Source organism: Epinephelus fuscoguttatus, linkage group LG7, assembly GCF_011397635.1.
Source record: "Epinephelus fuscoguttatus linkage group LG7, E.fuscoguttatus.final_Chr_v1".
Lineage (NCBI taxonomy): Eukaryota > Metazoa > Chordata > Actinopteri > Perciformes > Serranidae > Epinephelus > Epinephelus fuscoguttatus.
The window spans coordinates 27,226,990-27,238,993 of NC_064758.1; the positions used below are offsets into that span (position 1 = coordinate 27,226,990).

The window sequence follows — 12,004 nt, forward strand, 5'->3', positions numbered from 1 at the left end:
GTTAAGATTATACTTGTAATAATTTGACTTTAGATAATGAAAGGTGCTGTCCAAATGATGTAAAATGATTACAATGACATTAATACGGACAGGCCCCAAAAGGTCAAGACTAGAAACAGATGTGTACGTGTGTGAGATTACCGGCTCCAGGAGCGTACAGGTCAACATCTCTCTGTAAGCATTAAAACTAAACATTGTCTTTGAACAGGAAGTACTTTTCAGAAAAAAATGACGTCCAGCGGTTATTCCTTTTTAAAAAAAATAAATAAATAAATACAACCTGCTAGTAGTATTTGTGATAAATATCTGTCCTGCTTTGTTATTATATTTATAAAGATGTTTGTATCAGTTAATAAGCACCGGAAACAAAGACCTGTTGTGTTCTCGTTACCTTAGAATGAGCCGTTTATATCTATATATGGAGAGGGTCCTCTTCTGGTGGAGTCTTCCATGTTGTTTCTACAGTAGCCCAGGGCGGACAAATCAAACACTGGCTCTACATAGGGCTGTTTGCATTCTCACATCAGCCACCACAGTTCTCTAACACACTTGAAACATGGGAGCAGTTTCAGTTCTGCAACCTTACTGTTAGATTGCATTAAATCCTGCACACTGGGCCTTTTTAAGTTTTGAAATCTTTAAACAAAAATTGATGACAGTATAAACTAAAGAAATAAATGTGCTGGGACCTGACACATGGCCACTCTAAAAGATAGGGCCACAAGATTGTGTAATAGTGCAGTATCTGGTTGATATTTTACTTAAGTAGTGCAAAGCCTCTCACAAATTTGCACATAGTGACACTGGGGCTCTTTTTTGCGCCCCGGGGCAGTTGCCTGCTTTGCTTGGTGGGTAATACGGCGTTACACAGACACATTTACTTCGCTCATATATGGCAGTACAAAATATTTATTACTGTTACTTGACTAACAGATCCAGTGTGTAGGATTTAGTAGCATCTATTAGCAGAGGTTTATAATCATCTGAAAAATAAGAATTACTGTGTTTAATGTTTAACTTATGTATCCAGCAGGGTCTCCTCTACACCAAATTAAACACTGGCTCTAGATAGGGCTATTTGCATTTTCCTGTGGGCTACCATAGTTCTCCTTCAGGCTCAGCACACGGGAGAGGTTATAGTTATGCAACTTCACTGCTAGATGCCACTAAATACTACACACCTTTAATAGCGCAAGTACTGTTGTTTTGTTAAACCTGCTGAAGTAGTCCCTGAGTTTATCACAAAGTACAGCTCTTACATTAAAGTTACTACAAGTGTTGCTGGAGTTTTGACCTCTTCAGAATATTTTCCGTCTGCACTGGAAGTAGGTTTTGCCAGAAATCGCGTCTCTGCCTCTCACTTCAGTCGGCGATGACATCAGAATGGACCATGATGAAATAAGGGCTCTTGCTTTTCCACGAAAATCTACTTAAATTAAAGTAACATCTTAGAATCAACCGTGGGCCTTTCACAAAAAGGATATGATGAAAAGAGATGGGTTGGTTTCAGTAGCAAGATCACATGTGGTAATTTTCCACCACTTAACATAGGAATTTTAATATCACACCAGATAAAGTTTTCCACATATTAGTTACAGCAGTGTCCCCGTAGCTGTAAACTTACCACTAAGTGTTGCAAACACATCATGTAAGACTTATTGATTTAGCATTAAGCTGTGTTTATTATGCACACATGCAATTAGAGTCAAATTAAAGATGATGACACATCCCCCACATCTTCCTGAATGAGTCATTCAGGAAGATGTTCAGTGGGTCAATTTTAAGACTCAAAAGAGAAACTGAAATGCACTTAATGTAGGCTATCTCATACCCTGGGGGGGATGAATTCATAACTGCATTGATTCCAGGATATTGCACCTGACATCATTACAAAATACTTACAGATACTAATGTCCTGAGAAATATAATAAAATATCATCAGAATCCATCTGAAGTGAGAGAACACTCCAGATGGTTTTATGACAGGGGTAAGGTAAAATCCCAGAGTGAACCATTATTGGTTCATTGTTTGCCAAATCACTACATTTACACCAGTGTATCAGGTAATCCAGCTATTGTGGTCATCTCAAATCAGTGTTAATCAGGGGAGGATGGAGCTAGATAAGACTGACCAGCTGGAGTGAGGCCCACCTGCATACAGGACGCCCCCTGCTGGACAGCAGCAAGAATAACAGAAAGTAAGGTAAACTAGTATTCACAAGGGGTCAGTAGTAAAAACATATTTTTGTTGGTTTTCAAACAACATATAAACTGCTATACAGCATTATACAAGAAAAAGAAAAGACAAGTATATACACATGTATATGCACAAGTACACACCGATCAGCCAAAACATTAAAACCACTGGCAGGTGAAGTGGATAACATTGATCATTTCATCACAATGCAATGGTCTGGTAGGACACCTTGGGTCCTGGCATTCATGTGGTAGCCCCTTTACACACTCCAACCACCTAAACATTGTTATAGACCAATTACACCCGCTCATTGCAATAGTATCCTGATGATAGTAGCCAACCAGTAAGGCAATGCACCATGCCCAACTGCAAACACTGCTCAGGAATGGTCCAAGGAATGTGACACAGAGCTCAGGGTGTTGACCTAGCTTTCACATTCCCCAGATCCCAATCTGATCGAGCATCTGTGGGACAAGCCGGAACCCCAGAGGTCCTTTGTCCAGGCCTCGACAGGTCAGAGCCAAGTCCGATCTACGGTGGAGCCTCTGACCTGTCGAGGCATGGAGACTCTGGGGGTGTCCTGTGTTGTCTGGCACCAAGGTGTTGTTGATGGATCCTTTGAGTCCTGTGGGCTAAAAATAAAAAAAATGAAATATGACTTAATTCATGTGGAGTTATCAAAAAAAGTGGGGGTTTAGATCCTGGTTTTTATATATACCAAGAATGGATTCCAAATTCTCATACATTTTTATCAGAATAGCCATTTAATGTGAGTCTTATTTTCTCAGGTTTGAGATGTTGCATCACTTCCCTCAACCACTGAGTCCAGCTCGGCGGACAGTGAACAGATTAAGACACAGCCAGAGTGATTGGGCTGAGGGCGCAGGAGAAAGTCTGCACCTGTCACAAGTAGAATCAACATCAGGGTACATTTTAGAGAGTTTGACTTTTGAGAAATGAGAAATGTTTTGTGCCTGATGGATATGTATGACTGTATCAATGTTTCTTACCGTAATGATAATTGTTGTAATGTACCATGTTATACTATATTATATATATATGTTACATTGACTCTTGACGATTGATATTATTTCACACAACGTTCATTATCTTTAAATACGACCAGGGTTATGTTATCCTTCTGAGACCTCAGCTTCTGTCTGTTGTTAATGTCTCCCAGCTGTTTGGGCCAGTCGGACCTGATGAGTGTAAAAATGAAACATTGTCTCTGAACAGGAAGTAGTTTTCAGAAAAAAAAAAGATGTTCTCATACGAGGACGTTGGGTTTATTTTTCACAGTCACAGTGTATAATAAAGTATGATCCTGTGTATTTCAATATCTGAATGTTGTGGAAATAAAAACTAAATTACAAATAATAAAACCAATCAAGAAGTCTGTGATTTGTTCATTTAGAAACTCCACATCAATTTTCTTTGCTCCATACACCAAGCAAGGAGTGTCTTTTTGTCTGTAGAGACAGTCTGAGCATAATAAAGTCTCAGTGTCCTCAAACAAGTACTTCCTAATTAACAGCGTCTTATCTTGTTACTGTTGCTAAAATTGGTCACATGTGTATGACATATCAAATTACAAACATTATTAATCATAAACACACAAGTTTCAACCATGACATCTGATCAGGTTTTGGACCTTGTACCTTTTGTTTCGGGATCGGCAGCAGACTGACTTGGCAGAGATGGCTGCCATCTTGTTTTTACATGGATCAGTGTATGTGTTCTTGCTACCACCAGATGGGACAAAAGGTGTCCATGAATGAGGACAACAGGTCAAAGATAAGCGGAATGAAGTGTAAGGTGTGGCAAACCCAGAACGTGATGTCCTCATATGAGGATGCAGGGTCTCAGGAGGATATACACCGATCAGCCCAAACATTAAAACCACTGACAGGTGAAGTGAATAACTTTGATTATTTTGTTCCAGTGCATTGTTCTGCTGGGAAACCTTTGGTTCTGGCATTCATGTGGATACCACCTGACATGTTCCACCCACTCAAACACCTTTGCAGACCAAGTACTCCCCGATGGCAGTGGACCCCCAGCAGAAAAAAGCAGCATGCCACACTACAAAAACTGTTCAGAAATGGCCTGTGGAGCGTGACAAAAAGCTCTAAGTGTTGACCTGGTTTCTAAATTTCCCAGGTGCCAATCTGCTCAAGGATTCTTGTGATGTGCAGGTACCCCAGATGTACCCCTAATCCAAGGTGGGGCCTCCCTGGGTCGGAGGCTCTGACCTGTCAAAGCATGGACACAGGATCTCTAGGAGTGTCCTGCGGTGTCTGGCACCAGTGTGTTGGTGGTAGATCCATTTAGTCAGCCAGTGGGTTGTGAGGTGGGTTAATGGCATGTGCCACAGATGCTCATTCACATTGGGATCTGGGGAATTTGGAGGCCAGGCTGACACTTTGAGGTCTTTGTCACATTCCTTGGGCCATTCCTGAGCGATGATTGCAGTGTGGCATGGTGCAATATCCTGCTGGGGGGCCACTGCCATTGGGGGATACTGTTGCCATGAGGGGGGTACTTGGTTTGCAATGGTGTTTAAATGGGTGGAACTCAAAGTTATTCACTTCAGCTGTCAGTGGTTTTAATGTCTCGACTGATGTACAACCTGTTTTGACAGCACTGAGCTTGATCATGGTTGAAATTGAAAGTCTTTACATATCTTGGCCACTGGGGGGCGCTGTAGCCGTTAACCACTGTCTGGCACGAGCGGCGCAGAAACGTCGCACTCTCTCATTGGCTGTTGGCGGCTGGGGTCAAACAGCGTTGCGCATGCTCAGATAGCCTTTTTCGGTTAGAGACTGAAATCTGTCAGATCAGCGGAGCGTACATTCCCTTAATACCTTCTAATATTTCACAATACTTTCTTCCCCTAGTCTGCGATAGAGACTTTAATCTAGCTCGAAGGGTCGCCAGGTTTGGATTTTGACTTTTCGACGTCTGCAGGCGAAGGAAACGGCAAAGAATGACGAGCAATTTAAAGCGGAAAGAAGAAAGTCATCTGGTGAATGGGGGTGTAAAACAGCCCACATGGAGCAAAGCCTTCAACAGTAGTGCTGTTTGGGAAGAGAAGGTCAGTCACTTGTCCTTTTAAAACGCAGCCCGGCCGCCATGTAGTCGCTGTTAGTTGCCCCAAGGTGCTTCATGCACCTAATTTGGTGTCGGGTGCTCTTAAAGACGGCTACGTGGAGCTAGCTGCCATGCTAAGGATTAATGTGGTTTGGCTAGGTTAGCTGTCAAACCTAAAGGAGAACCGTTATTCTCTGTGTGGTTTGGGCTTTCCTCTAAATGTAGCTGTGAAGTCGACGACATGTTGACAGTGCAGGGTGTCATGACTGCCTACACATTTGAATTCAAGGGATAAAGTCAATAAAATACCAATTAAATGTTGCATTATATTCTCCCACACTAAATTAGTTTGCCTCTAAGTAGCTTAGGGTTGCAACTAAGGATTAATTTAATAGTCTTTTATTGCTTGTGATTGATCGATTAACTGTTAAATATGTAAAATATTAAGAATTATTTAAAAAAAATTTGCCTGGAACAAAATAAACTGGAAGTCAACTTTATTTATGTAGCACCTTTCATACAAACATGCAGCACAAAGTGCTTCACGTGGCAGTTTTGGATTACACACACTAAAATATTAAATAAAATATTAAAAAAGCAAAAAAGAAAACAAAAAAAAAAACGATTAAAACTCCACAGAATACAAAGAGAGTATACAAATCAGTAAAATAGAATAAAAATAAACAGGAGCGATTTAAAAAAAAAAAAAAAAAAAAGAAGTAAAAACCAATGGTTAAAATCTACAATCAAGACTGTAATGTGACTCCATTTTAAAAGCCAGATTGAAAACTTAGGTCTTTAATTTATCTTTGAAAATACTGACAGAGCTTGCCGTTTTAATATCCAGAAGTAGGGAATTCCATAAATTAGAGGCGTAAAAACAGAAAGCACTTTTATGAGACACATGAGGAATATTTAAAAGTAAAGCAGTGGAGGACCTTAGTGATCTGGCTGGAACATAAAATGATAGAAAATCTCTGTGTGGAGGGGCAAGGTCATTTAAAGCTTTTGAAACAGTTAAAACAACTTTAAAATTCTTAAAGACACAGGTAGCCAGTGTAGTGACTTCAGCATTGGGGTAATGTGAGCCATTTTCCTTGTTTTAGTCAACACTCTGGCTGCAGCATTGTCGACCAGCTGTCGTTTACCTATTGACTGTTTGGGTAGTCCAGTGAAAAGGGAATTGCAAGTCTAAAGGGCTGGTAATAAAAGCATGAGTGAGTATTTCTGCATCTTTCTGGGTTACAAAAAGGTCTGACCTTAACAAGGTTATGAAGATGAAAAAAGGAGATTGCTTGTGCTAGAAAAACTGAAACGATTAATTGATTATGAAAATAGTTTTCAGTTGATTTTCTGTTGATCAGCTATGCGATTAATTGCAATTTTAACATTTATTTTGGACATAAACATGCATAGATAAGACAGAAAATTAAAAGTTTAAACATTGTGCAGGAGAGGTAAGAAACCAAAAATGGCTCATGAAGATACCTTCCCAGTTAAAAACCAATAGTCGTACATAAAAAGAAAAGATAGAAACAACTGAACAAAGGTTTCCAGACTAAGCAGTAATACAAAATTGCTAGAAAAATTGAATTTGCAAGCTAAAATGAATTACAAATGAATCAATTAAGTGTCATGAGTCTTCGCAAATTAGAGTCCTTTTCAGATGTTATTTGAATAATGATAATATAAATGTTGATTTTAGAGATGGAGGTAGGTTGTTCTTCTATCTACCAAGTTTGTTTTGTCAGAGTGTATTTCCCCTTACCCTAACATGAACCCAACCTCAACTTGAGGTTATTTTAACAACACCTAAACACAACCTAAATGAAGCCCTAACCCACACCACAGAGGTCAGCACTATGGGAGACACTTTTTGAAGGAGAAACAGACTTTGACACAAGACTTTAAACAAAGCATTTTATTATGTATTCCTATTTTGAACATTTTTTTCTGTGGAATGAACTAGAGCTTGAAATTTGAGTTGATTATAATGTCCTGTACAGCTCGTGATGTTCTTCTAGAGTCAGTATTGGTGTTACATCTGTGCAAGTTATGGTTTTCTTTAAATTAAGTTTATGTATTTCTCTTTACAGGATGAATTTTTAGATGTCATTTACTGGCTTCGGCAAATTATTGCAGTAATCCTCGGTGTGATATGGGGTGTGGCACCGTTGAAAGGATTCCTGGGAATAGCCATGTAAGTATTCTGTGCAGCCTGCCTCTGTCATATAACCTTTACAGGAAAGGCAGAAAAGTTAACATGTTCACGTGTTTACCTCGTCAGATTCTGCATCATCAACGCTGGTGTCCTGTATGTATACTTCAGCAGCTTTCAGCAGATCGATGAGGAAGAGTATGGTGGCACGTGGGAACTCACCAAAGAAGGCTTCATGACATCTTTTGCTCTGTTTCTGGTGGGGATGCTAATATTTATTTCAGTTGTTTATGAATAGAGGTTCAAAATAGGATGGGGACAGTGCGAAGACGAGTATACCATATGAACAGTGATTCAAGTAGGAGATTAGTTTCAGTTGCGCAGCTTTTGAGCAGACTCCAACCCCCCTGCGACCCTTAACAGCATAAATGGTTTTGGAGATTAAATTAATTAGTGTTTTGGGTGATGATTTACAAACAGCTTTTGAATCTTAAACTTATTTCAATTTTAAATTAAACAAGCCTTGAGCATAGTCTTTACATTTTATTCTTGACCAGGATTTAGACAGTTTCCATCTGAGATGGATATAAGAGAGATGGCTAAAAACTTAGAGTTAAACTTTTTAATGTTCAGTGTCTCGTTGTGTTTTTGAAACAGGGGATCAAATTCAGGTTTCAAGTTGCTATACACTATTAACTTTAACATTTTACGTGTGTGCACAGATTTATTTTATTTTATTTAACCAGTATTTAACCAGGAAGTTCCATTGAGATTAAAACTCCCTTTTACAAGAGAGACCTGGCCAAGGCAGCAGCCAATCACAACACATTTAAAATGCAACAAAATGCAGCATATAATACAAAAAAATCCACAATAAAACAACAAGTATTCAAACATAGTGGCCTCTCAAGAAAAACAAGCACATGTCTGAGTGGAATTTTTTGGACCTTTAAATTTTATCACTTATATTTTAAATATTTAAAAAAAAATTAAAGTTTAATGTTGTGATGCTTAAAGCTTGGTGGAACACTGCATCTGTGACATGCGGAGAAGTCTGTCACGTGTGAGCACCAGCTGAGAATAGATGTGAGAATTAAACCAGACTGCTACAGGCCCCCTTAAGTGGTATGATTTTTGGGCTGTCCCAGATGAATGATGACAGTCACGAGTGAAACGGTGAAGTATTCGGTCGTTTAGACAAGTCCACTTGCACCGTGTGACATGCAGTAAACTTGATTTGTGTTTTTGCAAATTATTGTACAGGCGACCTTAAGGGATACTTCTCAGATTTTCAACCAGCTCTGTATCATAACAAAGTGGGCAGTATGTGCAAATGAACTGTAGTAAACCCCTCCAGATCTCCCTGCTCAACTCCCAGCCCAAATCCGCTCTGTTTTCACTGGCTTTATGGCTGTTGCTCGAACTAAAGAGTAGAACTAAAGATTGTACTTCTGCATTTTTGTATGCCCACCATCACAGACACAAAGAGTATAGAAGCGGATTGATTGTAAGACACCAGCCAGTGGCCATATTGTTTCCTGTGAAAAAATGGCTGAGCTGGCATTAAATCACCCACCAGCTTGGAGCGTTTATTGGTCCGGTGCGGCGCAGTGTATTCTGGTAGTTGTAGGTTTTTTACTTTTTGAGCAAAAGCAAAGACAACAGCCATTTTTCTCTGCTTTCTCTGGTAGTGTAGCACCATAATGAAAAGTATTTTTGTCTTGTTGCTGCACAGACAGCCTAGTTTTTGGAAAATACCATCTTTTTAGCAGTGAAATACTTTAAGTCAGTGTTTGTTTGTTTATTAAGCCCATCATTAGTCAGTCTGTATTTAGTTCACTGTGCTTACTGCTATGACATGACTCACTCTGCTGCTTGTGAGGCATATGATTTGATCATTGGTGCCTAATGTGCCATATTTTTTCTTTGCCAGGTGGTGTGGATAATCTTTTACACAGCTCTACATTTTGACTGAGAGGAATCCACTGGACACTAAATACGAACATTTCTGTTGAAGTAAATTGTCAAGACAGAGGAACTCCACGGCTTGAGGGGTGTCAACGCTCCCACATACAGTATGACTTTTCAGTGTGCAGCGAATCATGGGAATCCCAGTTTGATTAACGAGATCCTGCAAGACCACCGTGATGTACAAGTTCAAATAATGTACACCTCTCTAATTCCTTTTTAAGGCAACCCTCCATTACACTTCTCGTATGTTTATATTTCCTTCCTTACGTCATCGTCATCGTCTCTTACAAAACACTAACGGATAGTTCAGCTGAGATTGGTTGCAGCTCTATTTGCGATGGAGGATTTACCTTGCTGTAAATCAGAATTGGGATTCTTAATATTTGTTGGTTTAACATAGGGCCTTTTTTCTGTTTTGGAAAAGTGACATGAACGCAGATTTTAGACTGTTAAAATAACAACTAGTATGTATATTCACCCCAGTGTACTGCTCATAAGCCGGTCACTTAAGTAACAGGAAGTGGTTAATAAAAACAAAGTGTTGTCATAGTTATTAGCGATCAATCAGTCCATGAGTGTGAAGTGTTACCTTTTAATTTAGGGACAAAATGCACCATATTGGATGTATAAAACCGCCAGTAAAGGATGTGGCTTCACTGTTAAATCATCCCTCTCTCTAAAATTATGTTTGCCTTTTTAAAAAGATAATCTTTGCCTCACAATTGATTATAATGAGTAAAAATAAATAGTTAAAAATTGGCATGGCATTAAAGCACATTATAGGCAAACATCACGGTTGCAGCTACAGTAGGTGTCTATGCTTTTAAGGGTGGAGTCATCTGATTTCATGAACTATTGAGAGGTGACTTTGAGCTTCCATGTTTTTGTTTGTTTGTTTGTTTGTTTTTCTCAATGGATATAAATATAGCATTTTTCAATAAAATCTGTCAATTGTTATTTCTTCTAAACAGTCTGGTGTCCAAGAAATGTGAAAGCTTGTCGCCAACTGAAGCTGAACACTCACTGATTTTATTATATAAAAAACAAAACAAATGCTGGTTGGTAAGATACACATATCAGCTGATATCCAATCCCAATGACAGTATCTATCAGTTGTATCACAGCGCTGTTACTTCAGTCAGGAACTAATAACCATTTAAGTTTTCTGTCCATCCAAGTGATTTCCTCAAAGCAACGAGGGAGGAAACGTGCATGCCGTTTTCAGATGCAAACGTCCACAGATCTAAGCTAAAAACTGGTCTGTGCACTGCCATGACTTGCTGTTCGTATATCTAGATGTCATTTACTAATGGCACGAGTTAGGAGGGTAGAAATAATTTAAATTTATTACTTTATTCTCACATGTAGCTTCCAGATCAAAGTCTTACCTGTTGTTTTGAAATTAATTTAAACGTGTCTGTAAATTCTGTACAATGTCCCTTTTGTCAAATCCACCTTGTATTACACAGATTTATTTGTACTTATGTTATATCTTGTTTGATGTAACATATTTCTCAGTATTTTATAGTGAAGAACTTTTAAAAACAGTTCTTGCAAAATTATTGTAACAATACTGTTATATTAGATACGCAGCTGGTGTTTGAGAGGATTGTATTTTCTGATCAAATCTTTTGGGAATCATTAAACATGGGCTTTGTTTGGCCTCCATTTTCAAAGAGATGGTATCTGTTTTTTATTGATGTGAAGATATTTTAGTGTGTTAGTTTCTGTCAGATGACTAATTCAACTATTGTCAGACTGCATGCTAGTGTTACTGAGATGCATTCTGCAATCTTAGTTTGCTTTTTGCTTTCTCCGTATTAAAAAAAAACTTCAAAATAACGGACAAATATACAATATTTATGTCTTTAGCATTAGCATACAGTTGTCATGAAGCTATAGAGACCAAAATTGTTTCTTGTACCAGGCTGTGAACATGTATTTCTGTTCTAACTGCCATTTTAACGTGGGTGTCTGAGGGGATTGACTGGCCTCTGGAGCCAGCGTCTAGTGGTCGTTCAAAGAACTGCAGTTTTTGGCCCTTGAGTGTTGGCTTCACTTTCAGCCCCAGAGGTTGCAGCTTGATTTTTATGCCTTTTCTGCATCAATTAACAACACAAATGTCTTTAATTTCATCTAAACAAAAGTCCTCTGCTACTTTAATGTTTTTATTTGGGTGGGTGTACATGTTATAAATATTGAGGGGGATCTGTCCCCTACATCCCCCTCGAAATCTACACCCATGGCAATATCCTAACATGCTTTCTGGATGGCGGATATCTAAATGGTGGACATTGTAATTCTACTTAATTTGGGCAGTTAAAAAAAAACTAAAATTTTGAGAAAACTCAATTAAGTGGCATTTTTTTTGGTTTGCAGCCAAGTGTGAAGCGTTCTGGATAAGAATCAGAATCTGAAGCCATGGTTCTCTGCCAGAAACCGGTGGATTGCCCTCTCCAGGTTGGGAGGGAGTGACTGCCTCAAGCGAGGGAGTTCAAGTATCTTGGGGTCTTGTTCACGAGTGAGGGTTGAATGGAGCATGAGATGGATCAGCCGTTTGGTGTGGCTTCTGCAGTGATGCAGGCGCT

At 39.1% G+C, this 12,004-nt stretch overlaps 1 protein-coding gene across 1 annotated transcript; it reads left to right on the plus strand.

Moving 5' to 3' along the window:
- The first annotated feature begins 4,999 nt into the window (after positions 1-4,999).
- Positions 5,000-11,092, plus strand: rab5if (RAB5 interacting factor). The gene is made up of 4 exons (XM_049581622.1): positions 5,000-5,291; positions 7,384-7,487; positions 7,575-7,704; positions 9,379-11,092. The coding sequence occupies exons 1-4, from the start codon at positions 5,184-5,186 to the stop codon at positions 9,418-9,420; spliced, it is 384 nt and encodes a 127-aa protein (XP_049437579.1). The 5' UTR covers positions 5,000-5,183; the 3' UTR covers positions 9,421-11,092.
- Positions 11,093-12,004: the final 912 nt, after the last annotated feature.

Bases quoted from the DNA above. Each gene is read 5' to 3' on its own strand.
- rab5if (XM_049581622.1), top strand. From the start codon at position 5,184: ATGACGAGCAATTTAAAGCGGAAAGAAGAAAGTCATCTGGTGAATGGG. The intron at 5,292-7,383 runs GTCAGTCACTTG...TTCTCTTTACAG, and splicing joins GTGCTGTTTGGGAAGAGAAG to GATGAATTTTTAGATGTCAT. The intron at 7,488-7,574 runs GTAAGTATTCTG...TTACCTCGTCAG, and splicing joins GGATTCCTGGGAATAGCCAT to ATTCTGCATCATCAACGCTG.